The 17,273-nt window shown below is 35.9% G+C and overlaps 1 protein-coding gene across 1 annotated transcript in view; it reads right to left on the bottom strand.

Annotated features, from left to right (window-relative positions):
• Window positions 1-17,273, bottom strand: part of EYS (eyes shut homolog (Drosophila)) — an 815,396-nt gene that overhangs the window by 541,257 nt on the left and 256,866 nt on the right. The window contains 3 exon segments of the mRNA XM_014532733.1: window positions 6,281-6,372; window positions 9,870-9,966; window positions 9,968-10,040. Coding sequence (XP_014388219.1) covers window positions 6,281-6,372; window positions 9,870-9,966; window positions 9,968-10,040 — 262 coding nt within the window.

Here is a 17,273-nt window from a genome sequence, read left to right as displayed (position 1 = left end):
GGTTTACAGTGTGAAGATGAAATTATTTATCATTCTTCAGCATTGTGCACCATACTTTAAGTAATACAGTTATCTGTTGTATAATTTAAGTCATAGAAAGACAAATAAAATGAAATTATTTACACCATGTAATCTGATATTGCATGAATTTTTGAGCAAGTTATAAATACTTAAGTAAATATTATATATATTAATTTCTATTTTCTTCTTAGAAGCAGTTCAATAACCCACTCAGAGCCAAAATTAAAATACCTATAAATACTGTGGTTTAAATTAAACTGCTAAGTGTTATAAACTGTTTACTGATTATTTTTGTCTTTATCTCCAAAGGCAGATATTTATCTTATTTTCTCCTGTAGAAATAGTTATCTTGTCTATTCCACATTGTTTTAGCTGATCTCTCTTCTTCCTAGGTACAAAGCTAAAAACACTTTCCCAGCCTCCTTTGCCATTAGGTATGTGCACATGATTGAGTTCTGGCCAACAGAATGCCATGAGAAGTGAGTTGGGCCACTTTTGGGCCTACCCCACTGAACCATCCACTCATTTTCTGCCATATTTACTAGAGGACACTCATGTTTTCAGCCCCCAACACATGGCACATTTATTCTAACATAACTTAAATAAGGTTAAATAAACATGAACTCTTTACAAAGATATGGCCAGAGGGTAGGAAAGCCACACGGGATAATGTAATATTCTAGGACCACAAAATAGTTACTCTGATACCATTTTTACATCTACAGGCTTCTGGGAAGAAAAAAGTTATCAGAACTTGGGAGAGAGGGCCATTGGCCAAGAGCCTAGACATTCCCTAGAGGGACTGAGTCAGCCTCTGGGATACCAGACAAGGCCAAGAGAACACCATTAGCTTATCATTTGTCAAAATCCTGACATCATTTGCTTCACCCTTGAAGTTCCTGCTAGTGTTCCCCAGTGACTGAACCCCACTGGGAGCCAGAGGACAAGGGAACTTGTATTGTTTTTCTAGGACTGCCTCAACAACACCCCACACATTGGGCAGCTTAAGTAAATAAAATTTATTGCCTGACTCACAATTTTGCAAGATAGAAATTCAAGATCAAGGTGTTGGCAGAATTGTTTCCTTCTGAGTGTGAGGGAAGGATCTGTTCCAGGTCTCTCTGCATGGCTTATAGATGGCCACCTTCTTCTTGTGTCTTTACGTTGTCTTCCCTCTGTGTGTGGCTTTCTTTGTGTCTTCATTTCCCCTTTACATAAGGATATTGGTCATATTGGGTTAGGGCCCACACCAATAACCTCAGTTTAACTTGATTACTTCTTTAAAGACTCTTATCTCAAAATAGGTGGGGTCTCATTTTGAGATAGTGAAAGTTAGAATTTCAAAACAGAGCCCACTAATGTAATCTATACACGTCAATTACAAGGGACCAAGGCAGAGAGGAAGACACTGTGGAGTGGATCTCCAGAGGTGCAGAAATTTAGTCTATTATCTACCGTAGCTTAGCATACCCTGTTAAGGAAAGTGAATACTCATTTGGTCCTGATATCTGTACTCTTACTTAAAAATTCTCCAGTAGGTCAATATTGCATATAATGTAGTTCATAGTTCTTAATGTGGCACTGGATGTCCAATATTAACTGACTATCTTTGTACTTCCAATCTTTTCCTCACTCTTTCCTACCTAAATGCTTTCAAATATACATTATTTCCTTCTTCTTCCCCTTTGATATTATTACTGACTTAAGAAACACCCTCCTATCATCATTTAAGCCTGTAGTACAGGCTTTGTATCCATTTCTATATCACTTGAGAGAATGTGTGGTTTCATTGTTACAGGTCAGTCATCTTAAATCTCATTTACTGTTCACATAACCACTATCCTCTTTTTAAAAACTCACCATAATTTATTACACATCTACAAAATTATACATAAACAGTAATTGATGAATGGTTTTCTCAAGGGTAACTGAAGATGTTTCTCATTTGTCCTAGTTTATTTGGTTCTGTACAGATCTTAGTTCAGGAACTGCCTACCCCCAAACAAAGGGCCAAACCAAAAAAATCACCATGAGATAGCTCTAAGAGAATGGATGGAGTTTATGCAATTTATTTATAAATCAGGATGTAGACCATGGAACTTAAGATTAAGAAAGTGAAGGGATTTTTAAAATGCATGATGCATTTTTAATGGTAGGCACTTAAAGAAAACTTTCAAGTCCCATATTTGAGGAGGTAGAAAGAACCTAATTTATTTCTATCTTTGTTCTCTTCAAGAACATGGGTAGATGTTAATTAGGACTTAAAATATAATCCTATCTAATAATAGAGAAACATGGTAATTAGCCGTACCTCTGCCACCTACCCTTCCCATTGGCTAATCAGGGCGATATGCAAATTAACTGCCAACAAAGATGGCGGCCGGCAGCCAGGCAGCTTGAAGCGAACAGGAGGCTTGCTTGCTTCAGTGATGGAGGAAGCCAATGTTCCCCGCCTGCCTTGCTGGCCTCTGAGCTTGCAGTTTAAGAAACATTGTTACAAATATAGAAGCTAAACAAAACCCCAGAAACCTGCTTTCAGCCAGCCGGGCTTCAGCCAGCAGGACCGCAATATTGTTTCAATTATAGAACAAACGCAGATCCTTGCTTTCAGTCAGCCGGGATCTCAGAGCTGGAGTGAACAGGACCGCAACAGTGTTACAATTATAGAACCCAAACAAACCAGATACACCACAGTTTTTGAACTGCTGTGCGGAAGCAGAGCCCATGATGTGGAATTTGCCCCAGCAGAGTCTGGTACCTGCCAGGATCTCCCTCTGGATGTGCCACTTGTGTGGCTAATTGAGTTGTGCTCTGATGTGGTCTAAGGCCAGTGGTTTTGTTCATTCTGGGGCCTCTTGGGAGGGCATCATGCATGTCAATGTCAGAAACTGCCTGTGACCTGCCTTGAGCTACCTGTTTGGAGCTACAAAGTGATCCAAAATTTGTTGCTGCCTCTGCTGGACATGGGTATGCATAGGAGGGGCCCAAGTTGCACCCAAGGCAAGCTTCCACTAGAACCGCCTGGGGGCCTATGGAGCTTTGTTGTGGGACAGGATCTCAGGGAGTCATCTGGGTGAGGCCAGCATAGTTCAGCAGGCCCAAAGCAGACCATGATTTGGCCATGCAAAGGAGAGTTCTGAACAGGAACAGTTGGGCCAGTCATGTATGCGAGAGAAAAATTGTCCCACCCCAGAGCCACACAACTAAGTCTCTGACCCCCGTGAGTCCCCCCAAACTTCAAGAGTCCTCAAAGAAAGTCTACACCTTGGACCCAGGCATCAGGCTTTACAGGGTGTGAGCTTGGAAAGGTGGGGTGAGAGGGATTTGGGAGGGTGAGGCTAGTGCATTTCCTCAGCTTGAAGCAGTATGGAGGGGAGTACTTGAGCCAGGAAAGATGGTGTCTGTGGTTAGTGTGAGAGAGGGACTCAGCACAAGGACCCTGGCAGCTGTCCCTGGAACTTCATCCCCCAAGACACACAACCCAGTCTCTCCTCATACAATTCCAGTTAGCTATGAGCTGCCCTCTCTCTGTTGGAGCACAGGACGAGTGTCTGTGAACAAGATTTTGTGCACTGTCCCGTTAAGATTGTGCCTGTGTCTCTAGCAGACTCCTGTCTTTCCCTTTCTGGTAGTTTATTATTGGTACATAAAATACTATACTTCTGTTCAGCTAGTCTTCAGCTGATCATTCAGGTTGATTGTTCTATAATTTAGTTGTAATCCCAGTTTGGTCCTGGGAGGAGGTGAATGCAGCCATCTTGGATCCCCTCTGATATCTATAATAATAAAAGGGTAATATGGTAATTAGACCATGCTACTAATTAGATCAGACATCTTCTGAATGTCCTTCCTGACAAAGCCACGGTGGCAGGGGCTGAGGCAGAGGTGGTTAGGGGTCAGACTGGCAACCGGGCCTCTAGTCTATATAATAAAAGGGTAATGTGCTAATTAGATCAGACATCTTCTGAATGTCCTTCCTGACAAAGCCACGGTGGCAGGGGCTGAGGCAGAGGTGGTTAGGGGTGATCAGACTGGCAGGGGAGGGCAGTTAGGGGAGATCAGGCCAGCAGAGGAGGGCAGTTAGGGGCGATCAGGCCAGTAGGGGAGGGCAGTTGGGGTCGATCAGGCTGGCAGGCTAACAAGAAAGATGTCTACTTTCTCCTAGTCTCAGCTTCCAAATATGCAAAATGAGTGTTTTGGACTGAATTATGTCTCCCCAAAAATTCATATGTTGAAATCCAAACCCTCAGTACTTCAGAATGTGGCTGTGTTTGAAGACAGAGCCTTCAAAGGAATAATAAGTAAAATGTGGTCATTAGGTTAACACTTATCCAACATGACTGATGTCCTTATAAGAAGAAAATAGGGACACAAATACACATTGAGGAATATTATGTGAAGACATAGAGAACACAGTCATCTACAAGCCAAGGAGAGAGGCCTCAGAAAAAAAACAACCCTGCCAATACCTTCATTTTATATTAAATTTCTGTTGTTTAAGCCACATAGTCTGTGGTAGGTTGTGAAGCAGCCCAGCCTAATCAACACAATGGGCATTAGGGCATTATGAGTTTCCTGATGATTAGATACAGTTATGTGTTTGTAGTTTAGTGGGCAGGTAATTTATAATCCTTGTATTTATCTTATCTTGAACATAGAGGCTCTTTTAGGATAGAAAATAAGAAATCAAATTATATTTTCTATAATTGGTCAGAAGGCACATGAATTAAAAGTTATTCATAGTTTTGGAGTAAGAGTAGCCGAACTGTTCTTTTTTCTAACTATGTTATTTTCAGCATTTAATCTCTTTATCTTTAGTTTTGCATCAGGGAATTTGGTTAGTAATTAAATTTGCTTTTTGAAACAAAAAATTCATATATGTAATATAATTACTAATGGACACAAAGTTGGTGTATAATAAACTATAACTATAATTGCTGTGTTCTCATTTATTTTTTAAACCTTTTCCAACACACCCCAGGCCGGACAGCTTCTTCTGGTGCACCCCTCTGCCTCTCCCATCACCTCTCATTTGTCTTTCAGTTTCCTGGAGGAGCCAAAATATCTTTTGTGACATGATTCCTACTGCTGCCCCAGTGCTCATACACCTGCTTCCCCCAAGACAGTGGGAGTGTCTGAGCTGAGAAATTATTACCTAGGCAGATAGCGTTTCCCATAATGCATTGCCCTCGACAATAGTTACTTGTGAAATGAAAATGCTAAGCAAATAAGCGTTAAGGGTTCTGTGTCCATGTCTTGAGTTAAGCAAAGCATGTCAGATTTTAGTAAACAGGATTACAGAGATCTTCAAGTGCTCATGCACATTATCATTCGTCAGGAGAGGTATATGTCAAGTAGCCTTTCCTCAATTTTGTTGATAATAAACTGTTTGTGTGTTTTTTTGGTCAATTTTCTTAAGAATCTGTACTTTAGACAACAAGATTTAGGTAGTTCTGGTCTAAGGAAGGTAAAATGTCCTTAGAACCTTTTCTTTAACTTCTTTTCCCAGTTTTCGTTTTGGCCTCTTTACTTTCTTCTTTATTGGTGTTAAGTAGATAATAACTTTTATTATACAATAATATATTGTCATAACCAAATAATTTACTTCAATCTACATATTAGATAAGGATGGAGGTGTTTTAAAGCATCACTTAAAGGTGAAAGAGGCAAAACACATAACAAAAAGACACTAAATCTATATTAAAATTTAAACCTTACTAAAAATTGAAGAAGGCAAATTAAGGGCAAATGTCACTTTCACTTATCAGATTGGCAGAATGATACCTGATGTTTGTGAGGGTTTTGGAATAAAGTCATCTTCAAACACAGCTTTTGGGAATATAATAATATGTTAATTTTTCTATTTTGACTATTGTATAATGGATCATTTTAATTGTCTTCTTTATGGTTTTTTCTGGATGTTCTGAATTTTCTAATGTAAATATATTTAATTTTTATATGAAAAATACCAGTTTTTTTCATGACTCCTGTAAGCAGAAAATAATATGAGGCTTTTATGGCTTTGTTATAATCTTCTTATGTAAGTTTGTTGATAATGTAATCCTTATAACATTCTTTCCCCAGCACTATTTTAAGGGCACATAGAAAAGGCAGAATGGGTTGATAAACATTAATTCACATACAAGTGTATGTGAATACTAATCAGGATAATTTCTACTTTCAAATGGCAAGAACAATACCCAGAGGAAGTCTTTGCTACTTAAAAGATTAAGTGGGAAAGAAAATAAGTATATCTTACCTGATAAGCAGTGAATACCTTTGTCCATCATCTACTTTAATTGTAGTGTTAATGCTTTGCAATTTTGCTTCACCAGCACAGAAAAAGTGGTGCTATGGAGAAAAAAAGGTTTTCCTCAGTTTTTCTGTGTGAAACTAACATCCTATACTTGCATTAGACTTTACAATTCACCAATAATTTTTCTTATTGTGTTAGTGAGACAAGAGGTCTGAAACTTAAAGAGAAGTGACAGCTCAAGGTTATACGCCTAATAAGGGCTAGGATTAAGACACATAAATGTATAAATATTACATACATATATACACCATACACGTACACACACACACACACACACACACACACACACACATACACACACACACTTCTGGTTTCTTTTCCAGTATTGAGCTGAGAAAGGCTGCTTCTTCTGTCAGCAGGGAACAGGTATTGGCAATTTTCCTTCAATGTATAAGACCAGTGAATACATTCTAGAGCAGGGGTGGGCAAAAATTGACTCGAGGGCCACAATGGGTTCTTAAACTGGACCGGAGGGCCGGAACAAAAGCATGGATGGAGTGTTTGTGTGAACTAATATAAATTCAAAGTAAACATCATTACATAAAAGGGTACAGTCTTTTTTTTTTTTAGTTTTATTCATTTCAAATGGGCCGGATCCGGCCCGCGGGCCATAGTTTGCCCACGGCTGTTCTAGAGGGTAATGTTAACCTAACAGGAAGGGAACCTTAAAGATTATGAAAGTTAACCATACACTCTAAACTTTCCAAGGCTTGAGGATACCTATGGCCATTTGTAGAATTATTGCTAATTGGGCCAATTGAGTTATAGTTTAAAAGGGGCAAATTATGTCTATAACTGGTATGTTTGACCAGACATCCCTGGGAATCTCAGGAATGGGCTGCACTTCCTATTTATCCTCTTAACAGCATGTGCCTGGATGTATACCACTTATATTGTGGCCATTCTTTCCCAGAAAAAGGCTTTATAGTCTTCCTCATTTCTACAGGATATCTGTAATCCATATATAAGTTAAAGAAAAACAGTTGCATAGTGTTTTACAACTCCTATGCATCCAGCTATATTAAACTGATATATTTAAATATTCCCAAATGTAGCCCAAAAGGAAATAGAATGTTATGTATTTTATTTTTTAATGATATTTGGGCATTGCAAAAGGTTTCTTTCCTTTATAATATTATCTGCTCCAGGTTCACTTTAATAAATACTTTAAACAGTATTGAGATTTTCAAAAATAAATACATCTCCATGCACTTTGCAGGAAAATAAGTTGCATAATATTTGGCTATATATTTTTCTCAAGCCATGTGAAACTAAGTAAAACTCAGTGTTTATTTACTAAATTTTTACCTTGTGACCAGTATACAACCAAAGCTACTAAAGAATACATTTAATATTTTTGACACTACAGAGGATAATTTATCTGTTTCTTATGTATAACACTTAGAAATCTATGTTGTTGGTTAAGATAGTTTTTTAAGCTTAAATAATAATGTACTAACCAACAATACTTAAAAAATATTTTTCAGGTACTACTAAGATAGTAATTTCTATTATCTTCAGGGATGTCAAAGTTAAACATACATAAAATATTTAATGGACAATTCTATTAATTTTACTTACATTTTCTCTTATCATAAATAGCTCATTTATAATTGTATAAGAAACAGATTTGCTGCTACTGACTAATGACTCTGTTATCATGGATTTTAAAGCACTTTACAAGCATCAACTGATTGTTTCCTTACAAAACAAAAGTAAAACCAAACAAAAATATATGAATTAGGAATTATCCTTTTATTATTTCTACCAAACAGAGGTGGAAATAGGTGATTTGCCCTCAGCCAGGGAGACACTGTAACCTGTGACACAGCTAATAAGTTGGGGGGCTGATATTTGAGTCCCTACTGTAGATGTATCTACTTACCTCCTTTTTATAGGAAAGAAACAATAAAATGTTTTTAAAAATTAAGTTTGATAAAACTTGAAAGCTTAAATTTCCTAAAATTTATTTGACTAACAATTCTCCATGTCTAGAATTTGAATAGGTCTTAAATTATGATCATTGTAAAAGTTTAACCACAAATATGTGTTTTGTTAAAATTGTAATGTAAATATATTCCCCATATGATTATACTTTTAAAGTAGATGAGGAAATTGGAGGATAGTCTGGCAAATCATAGGTGTACAAGGAAGATTTTAAAATCATAAAGATAGAATAATGATGAAATTTCCTTCAAATCATTACAAGGAAACAGTGATGTGAGTGGAAAGAACATGGATTTTGTATTGACACACAGAGTAAAACTTATTGATCTATCATCTTTAAAAAAGATTGAAGAGCATGTGTAATAACACCAAACTCTCTGAGAGCCTTAGTTTGTCCACAGGAACCTTGTGACACATTTGATTAACATGCCACAAGTATTCTTCTACGTGTTTATATGCCTCACTTATTCGTTCACTGTATTGCATTTGCTTCACGATATTTATTTACTTACTAATTTAAACCTCACAACGACTTGTATTAACCTCATTTGTAAATTTAAGTCAGTAAATTGAAACAGAAGGCCCTTAAGTGTCTTGCAGGTCTCAAAGCTCTTAAGGGGCAGAGCTGGGATTCAAACTCCAGACAGTCTAGCTCCAGAGTCCATGTTCTTAATAAATCTTCTTATGATGGAGCCTGACACATAATTTCAATTCAATAAACAATAGACATTATTATTACAGACATGTTAATATATATCATTTCTTTGTCATAAAAACTAAAGGAAAGAAATTCTACACCTCTCTTTACTCATTACATTTTACAATTCTTAAATGTCTTGGTTCGACCTATCATGAAGTTATTTTTATCCATTTGAAAGTGAAAGAAGTTTCCTAATCCATTATTTCATAAAATATTTTCACCCGCAGCTCCAACAAGTCTCTGGACATTCCTTGTAATGTCTCTAATTCGAGATGTCCACAGCGGTGAGAGGAACTAGCTGAGCTATACACTCAGTTATGGCAGTTGAGTTAGCAGCAGAAAATCTGCTGAGAAAACATTCTGAACATGACCATGGCTCAATATTATGTTTGCTTTAAAATTGCTTACATTTTGTCTCTGTATTTTTTTTTTCTGATCATTATAAGACTAAAGGAAATTTCTGGTTTTAATTAAGAAAAAATGCTGTAGACCAGGGATCAGCAAACTGTATCTCAGAGGGTCAGACTGATGTTTGATGACTTATTCTAGTATCTTATTCATTACATATTTTCTTGCTCTAGTTCCATTGTTATTATTATTTGTAATAAACTGGAAGCAACATAAGGAGAACAATATGTGTTTTATTTACCATTGAATCTTTAGTACCTAGCCAAGTAAATAACAGATAAATGTTCAATGAATGATTGAAAAAATAAATGAATAAAAACATTGCTACTACTAATCTTTTTTATCTGTTTAATTTCTATGATCTGATACAATTTTTTGATATATATGAGTATACTACTTCAGAAAGATGAGCATTTAAGGAAAAATTACAATAAATTCCTAAAATTTACTTTAAATTCAATAAATTTAATGGCTTACCTGCAAAGTACCATTTTCAATAAATAATTGAATAAAAAATCCGTTTACTAAATTTGAGTCTTGCTTGATGTAGAGCAGAAGTCCATAGGAGCTGAATATTATTTTGTGGATTTAAAAATATATTCTGAAATTCTAGAAAGGAATCTCCATAATAACAAACACAACTGAAACCTGTAGAATCAGGAAAAAAAAAGTAATTTAGGTTGGGATAGAATGCTCAATAGTTGGGTGTCACATTACTAACATTAGCATAAGGTTTTCTGAAATGGCTCACATTTGATTCTCTCCTGCCTATTGCAAGTGTGAGCACCTATTTCCTTTGCCTTAGTCACAGTGGTTTGTCATATTTCTATGTATTGGGGGCTTCATAATCAAATCTCAATGGAAGGCAGGGATGTCCAGATGATTAATCTTCAACGGTGCTTTTACTTAGATTTTATGTTATAGGTCAACAGAAACAGGAACATTTCTAAAAGTGTCACTCACTGCATCTATAAGATATTGGTACAAAATTATGTTTTATGTCATTGTAAATTTTATTGGGTTGCTATTGAGCACTGATAGACATTATTGGCAGTAAAGGAATTGTCACCCTTTTGTAACAACATTATATTATCTGAGCTTCTTTAAAAGAAAATTCTCTCTCATTCTCTTTCTTTTTTCATTTACCTTCTGAATGATTATATTTTAATTAGCCTTAATCTTTCAAGTAAAATATGAAGATATTTTGAGCAAAATACTTTGACAATTAATTTCTTAACTTTATAAATATATGATTAAATGAAACATAGTTAGCTTATTTCTCTGAATAAGGTGTTAATTATTTTATATTATTAAAAGTTACTTTTCTTTGATGAACACATAATTAATTAATCACTGTTGGTTGATATATCTATAACAATGGATTTGAGTATCTCTTTTCTTTTTTTAAAAAAATATATTTTATTGATTTTTTACAGAGAGAAAGGGAGAGAGATAGAGAGTTAGAAACATCAATGAGAGAGAGACATCGATCAGCTGCCTCCTGCACATCTCCTACTGGGGATGTGCCCACAACCCAGGTACATGCCCTTGACCGGAATCGAACCTGGGACCTTTCAGTCCGCAGGCCGACGCTCTATCCACTGAGCCAAACCGGTTTTGGCTTAAGTATCTCTGTTCATTCACTTTCTCCCTTCTGCTCCTCCTGTGACACACATTCACGCACACCAACTCTCTGTCCTTAAAAACTTCCGAAGTCTTTATTCTTTTACAATTAATAGAAGAGATAATTCATGAAACCATTTTAGTTTGCTGTTCATCAAGGTTAGATATTTTTAAAGTATTTACTTTAAAACTTCTATAGATTTTATATTTTATATGGAGTGTTTTTCTTATTATAAATTTTCAATAAAGCTAAATTTTCAAACTTGTAAAAAATCTCTAAGAAAATAATTAGCTAAGCCTCAAAGCTATTTTTCCTTTTAACCAGAAATAAAAAGGCTCAAAATACTGCCAGAAAACATTTGTGCTTTGTAGACAATAAAGCAGATGCATGTGTGTGTGTATATATATATATATCCTTCCTCTTTGTTGATTTCAGGGAGGAAAAAAGAGGGAGAGAGAGAGAGAGAAACATCAATGATGAGAGAGAATCATTGATCAGCTGCTTCCTGAACACCCCATACTGGGGATTGAGCCTACAATCTGGGCATGTGCCCTTGACTGGAATCAAACCCAGGACCCTACAGTTCACAGGCTGATGCTCTATCCACTGAGCCAAACCAGCTAGGATGGATGCATGTTTTTTTTTTTAATCAAGTACTTTATTAGAGAAGTAGGTCCAAAAATTGAAAATATTAACAATGTGCTTTTAATTCTGACATTCTAATTGTTCTGGTTGTTCTATCTATGATAGAGACAGATATTTCTCCCTTATACAGTTTATTTTTTAAAGCAACACAACAGCTTTTATTAAAGAGACTTTAATTGGAAATCAGAGCCAGTCATTGAGACATTAGAATTTATATTCTTTTTCTTCTGCAGGCAGTAGTTCGTTTTCTTGTAACTACTCAAAATAAGCTATAGAATCAAATAATGTTAAAGCTGGAACACATTTTGGGAGTATCTTACCTGATATTAATCTGATGAAACTACTGCAAAGATTTTGACCTGTAAATAATCCTCTTCTTGTAAAGTTTTAATGCTGATGTTAAAGGCATGGTGCAATAGAATTTCACAAAACATTAAATAATATGAAAAGTTTTTAGACATTTATTTGAGTAAATTGGGAATGAAGTCAAATATCCATTTGACTTAAAGTTCAAAATGTGAAAGAAGCCTGGCTGGAGTGGTTCAGTGGTTGAGTGTCCACCCATAAATCTGGAGGTAATGGTTCGATTCCCAGTCAGGGCATATGCCTGGGTTGTGGAATCCATCCCCAATGTGGGGCCTCCAGAGGTAGCCAATCAATAAGAATCTCTCTTCATCATTGATATTTCTAGCTCTCTCTCCCTTTTCATTCTTCTCTGAAATCATAAAAAGAAAAGAAAATGTGAAAGAGAATAAAATATTTTCAGATGAAGACTAATATGACAACATGATTACATACCCAACATTGGTGAAATAAACTACTATATATCTTTAAATGCTTTAGAAATATTTTGTTCAATCAACAATTATTAACTCAAAAAGTCTTTTAATTCATTATTTTTAACGCTGTGCTGCAAAAATTTTCAAAACACGCAATATCTAAGTATTTAGTCAGGGGCACTGTTTTACCTTAGCTTGTCAAAAAAATGACAACAGCCAACACTACAATACCATCTAGTGTGAATGAATCAAAATTATACCTATTTATTTTGTCAGATTGGCAAAAATGTAATTTATTTTTTGGTGTGCTGCAGAATTTTAGTAATTAGTTTATGTGTTCCATGAGATGAAAAGGTTTGGAAATCACTGGGCTAGTGTAAATTAATAATTCCATATATTTTTCACTATCTAGAATCCTACATAATAAAAGCCTAAAATGCAAATCAACTGAACGGTGGAACTATGATGCGCACTGGCCACCAGGGGGCAGATAATCAATGCAGGAGCTTCCCCCAGCCCCAAGGCCAGCCAAGGCAGGTGCCAGCAGACACCCCCCCTCCCCCACTGATCACCCTGCTGGTTGCCCTGCACCCCAAGGCCAGCCAAGGCAGGTGCCAGCAGACACCCCGCCTCCCCACTGATCACCCTGCTGGTTGCCCTGCAGATCGGCAGCCAGGCCTAGGGACCCTACCTGTGCATGAATTTTATGCACTGGGCCTCTAGTTAAATAATAAGTTTCGGCCTCTGGGTTTTCATTTTTCCAAATAGAAGAACCTTTATCTGAATTGCATGCCCTCATATTATAATTATTCCTTTGAATAAATTTGTATGCTTTTGACACAAATAACCAGAAAGCCCAACTTTCAAATAGCTTCAGCACTAAATAATTTAATGGCATAAGCAACAAGAAGTTCAAGAATAGGGTTTGGCTTTCAAATGGATGTTTATGTATGCAAAAGGTCAGCTGGCTTTTCATAAAATACCTAAACTTCTTTGGTCTCTCCATTCTGCTACTCACAAAGTGAGCTTCAGTCTGAGACTTGCTTTTTTCCTGATTTAATATAGTGGCCAGTGGTAGTTTAAGTGACATACTTCCTCATTCATGTCCAACCCTCAGTTTCCTATAGTTTCAAATGAGGAAGGAAGAACTTTCCCAATCACAGCATGAACCTCTCCTAACAGTTGACTGGCCCAAACTGGGTCACCAATGAAGCCCTCCACTAAAGATGAGGATGGGGTCAATCCCCACTGAGACTGCAGGGATGGGTTCACAGTGGAAAAAACTGCTGTTCTGTTTGGAAGAATACTTCAAAATCAAATCTCATATACTCCCAGATTTATGACTTATTTCATGTTACTATCTGACTGTTGGATTCAAATACTCAAAATGCTCAATTACATTGTTCATGGCAATTTAAAGATTATGGTATTTGCAGGAATAAAGCATATTTCAAAGTAAATTATGAAACATTTGTTTCTTTCATAGATTTTCACAGATTATTCCATGGTCTATAAGTCAATAACAATTCATAGAGCAAGTATTGTATAATGCACATGAAAAAGGAAGTTTAGAAAATAAATAATACTGAAATAGAAAGCAAGTGTATGCAGTTTAAGATTGACAGAGACTTTCAGTGTAGCCAAAGAAAACTTATAATAAATATGAGCTGCAAGGAAAGCTAAAAGAGGACTAGTCAAATAGTTGGATATTTTTTCCTGAAAGTAATTAACAGACTTTTTAAAAAGGATGCACAACATAGATGTGCAATATTTCCCTTTTGCTAGCAAATGAAAATTGGGAAAATTCCTTTAATAGTCACCCATGAAAATAGGAATTAACTCAAAATATAATTCAAAGCATGCCACTCTGCTGCTTAAAAACCCTTTTTGCTGCCAGTTGCCTATGATATAATTTCTTAGTGTTTACTCTGTGTAGAATCTTTCCAATGCTTTTTTCCCCCCTTTTGTCTTTTAATGTGGAGGATCTTTCCTATACTCATCTGCATTACCAGTTCTGTCACACATTGTCCTCCCCATACATGGGGTCGGTTTCTGGGATCAGTATCCTTTTTTTTTTAATATATTATATTGATTTTTTTACAGAGAGGAAGGGAGAGGGATAGAGAGTTAGAAACATCGATGAGAGAGAAACATAGATCAGCTGCCTCCTGCACATCTACTGGGTTCGGTTTCTGGGATCAGTATCCTTTTTTTTAAAATATATTATATTGATTTTTTTACAGAGAGGAAGGGAGAGGGATAGAGAGTTAGAAACATCGATGAGAGAGAAACATAGATCAGCTGCCTCCTGCACACTCTCTACTGGGTATGTGCCCGTAACCAAGGTACATGCCCTTGGCCAGAATCGAACTTGGGACCCTTGAGTCCACAGGCCGACACTCAATCCACTGAGCCAAACCGGTTAGGGCAGTATCCTATTTTTGTTGGACAGATTGTCAACCCCAAGCCAAACAAAAACTAACTTAAATAGCAGAGCTTTATGATAAGTCCTGACATTGGACTGGGAAAGTCCTGCATATTCTTCTTCCTCAGGACTGTGTTACTTACTATGTCCTGTGCCTTTTGATATGAATATTAGAATCAGTTACAAGTACAAACATCCTATTGAGTTACATAAAAATTCTTATTAAAAATTGATTTGAATTCCATTGATTTTGTTAAAAGAATGTAAGTAATTGGTGTCTTTGTGATCTTTATCTTCCTGTACATGGACATATTTTTATGTTGCCATTTTACTAGGGTTTCTAAAATACTTTTTATATAGTTTTATAACTTTTTCATAAAGGTTCCATGCATATTTTCTTAGGTTAACTTCTAGAAAACTTAGGAATGTATTGCTACTTTAAATAGTTTTTTGGAATGTTATATATTTAACTCATTATGTTGGTATATTGAAATTCAACTGACTGTTATATATTAAACAACCTTGTTGAACTTTCCTATTTTTAATAATACCATATCACTTGTGAGAAATGAAATTTTTTTTGTTCCTAATTCTTAAACTCATTACATTGCCTAGGACCATCAGGAAAAACAATGAACTGAAATAATGATAAAGAAATTGTTTTTCTTGTTTTGATTTTACAGGGAAGGCTTTTAAGTTTTCATCTTTGAGTATAATGCTTTGCTCTTCTTCTATAAGTGAACCTTTTAACTCATAAAGGAAGATCATAAACTTGGTGGTTGCCAGAGGGGAGATGTATGGTGGTGGGCAAAATGGGTGAAAGGGGTCAGTTATAAGTTAAATAAATCATGGGGATGTAATGTATGTACAGCATGGTGACTATACTTAATGATATTTGCAAGTTGCTAAGAGAGTAAATCTTTTTTTAAAATATATTTTATTGTTGACAGTATTACAGATATCTCCCATTTTCTCCCCCCTTTCCCCCTCCCAGTCCCTATACCCCCCCGCCCCAAGAAGAGAGTAAATCTTAATTTTCCTTATCACAAGGAGAGAAAAAAGAAAACAAAATTGAACTATGTATGGTGATAGATAATAACCAGACTTATTGTGGTGATCATGCAGCAGTGTATACATATATGGAGTCATTATGTTGTATACCCGAAACTAATATAAAGTTACATGTCAATTATATCTCAATGAAACAATATCAACAAAATGCCAGCTGGAAACAATAATGCAAAGTTACTCGGGCCAAAGAAAAAAGATACCAAAGGTTATGAAGAAAAAAAATTTTTCCTTTTATCCTATAGTCTAATTGTCACCCTCAGGCTATCTTGGCAATTATCAGCTTTAATTCTTTACAATGTCAGATTTTACTGATAGGTAAGAAGAGAAACAGAGGTATAAACAGAGATACTTATTCCTAGCAATTAGCTTTTAATTAAATATAATTTTCAACTCTTCACCTGATTTTTCAACATTGTCATAGGTTTAAGACTAATTTTTGCTTTTAACTCGCAGCTGAACCCAGGGAAGAGTACAGAAGAAAAACACACTCATGCTTCTCAAAATTGTGAGACAGATACATAGAAAAAAGGGAGACTATGCAAGTAAAAATGAATAGATAAGATAATATAATTCTGTGAAATGTGGAATAAAATGGAGTAACTTATGTTAAGAGGCTTTAAAACGGAGCCAGGAGGCCTTTAAGGAAATGGGTCTTATGCACATTCTCACCACATAGAATGTGAACTTTTGAACTGGGCAAAACTATAAACATTCCAGAATGCTGCAAAGACACCTACCATTCCTCACAGAGACAGACTTGTACTTAGGGATAGCTTTAACAAGCAGTCACATTAGCCAAAGTTAGCTTTCTGCTGTCAGCACCAATTAAGATTCTTTATGAATGGTCTAAAACAAACCCCTTTTGTCTCCCAGAGGGACACTGTTTGGGTTGTTAACCGAATTATTGCTATTCTTTTAATCCCAAATAAATGCTTTTCTTTGGTTTGCTTGATTACTGTCACCTCATGACGTAGGTTAATGACATACACACACCATTTAAATTATATACATATAAACTCTATGCACACAAACATACACACCCATAGAGCAGTCTTTAATTAATTTGTCCATTGTTGGGAGTGGTTCTTCTATGTGAATATTTCTCCTAGGCGCAACAGGTTAGAGGATTTATTTGGATAATAGCTGCTTTAGGAAACTCTAAGTAGATCTACAGGCCACTGTCATTTCAGTATGCCTTCTACTGATATGAAAGTTCATCATTTAAAAAAGTCAAATCATAAACCACACACATATGTCAAGTTTCCTCACTTATTTGTACCATGTGGCATTTTTAAAGCCACTTCCAAGTTCTTTTGGAATGAAGTATGGAATAGAGA

This window comes from Myotis brandtii, unplaced genomic scaffold (assembly GCF_000412655.1).
Source record: "Myotis brandtii unplaced genomic scaffold, ASM41265v1 scaffold904, whole genome shotgun sequence".
NCBI lineage: Eukaryota > Metazoa > Chordata > Mammalia > Chiroptera > Vespertilionidae > Myotis > Myotis brandtii.
This window is presented reverse-complemented; position numbering and strand designations above follow the sequence as displayed.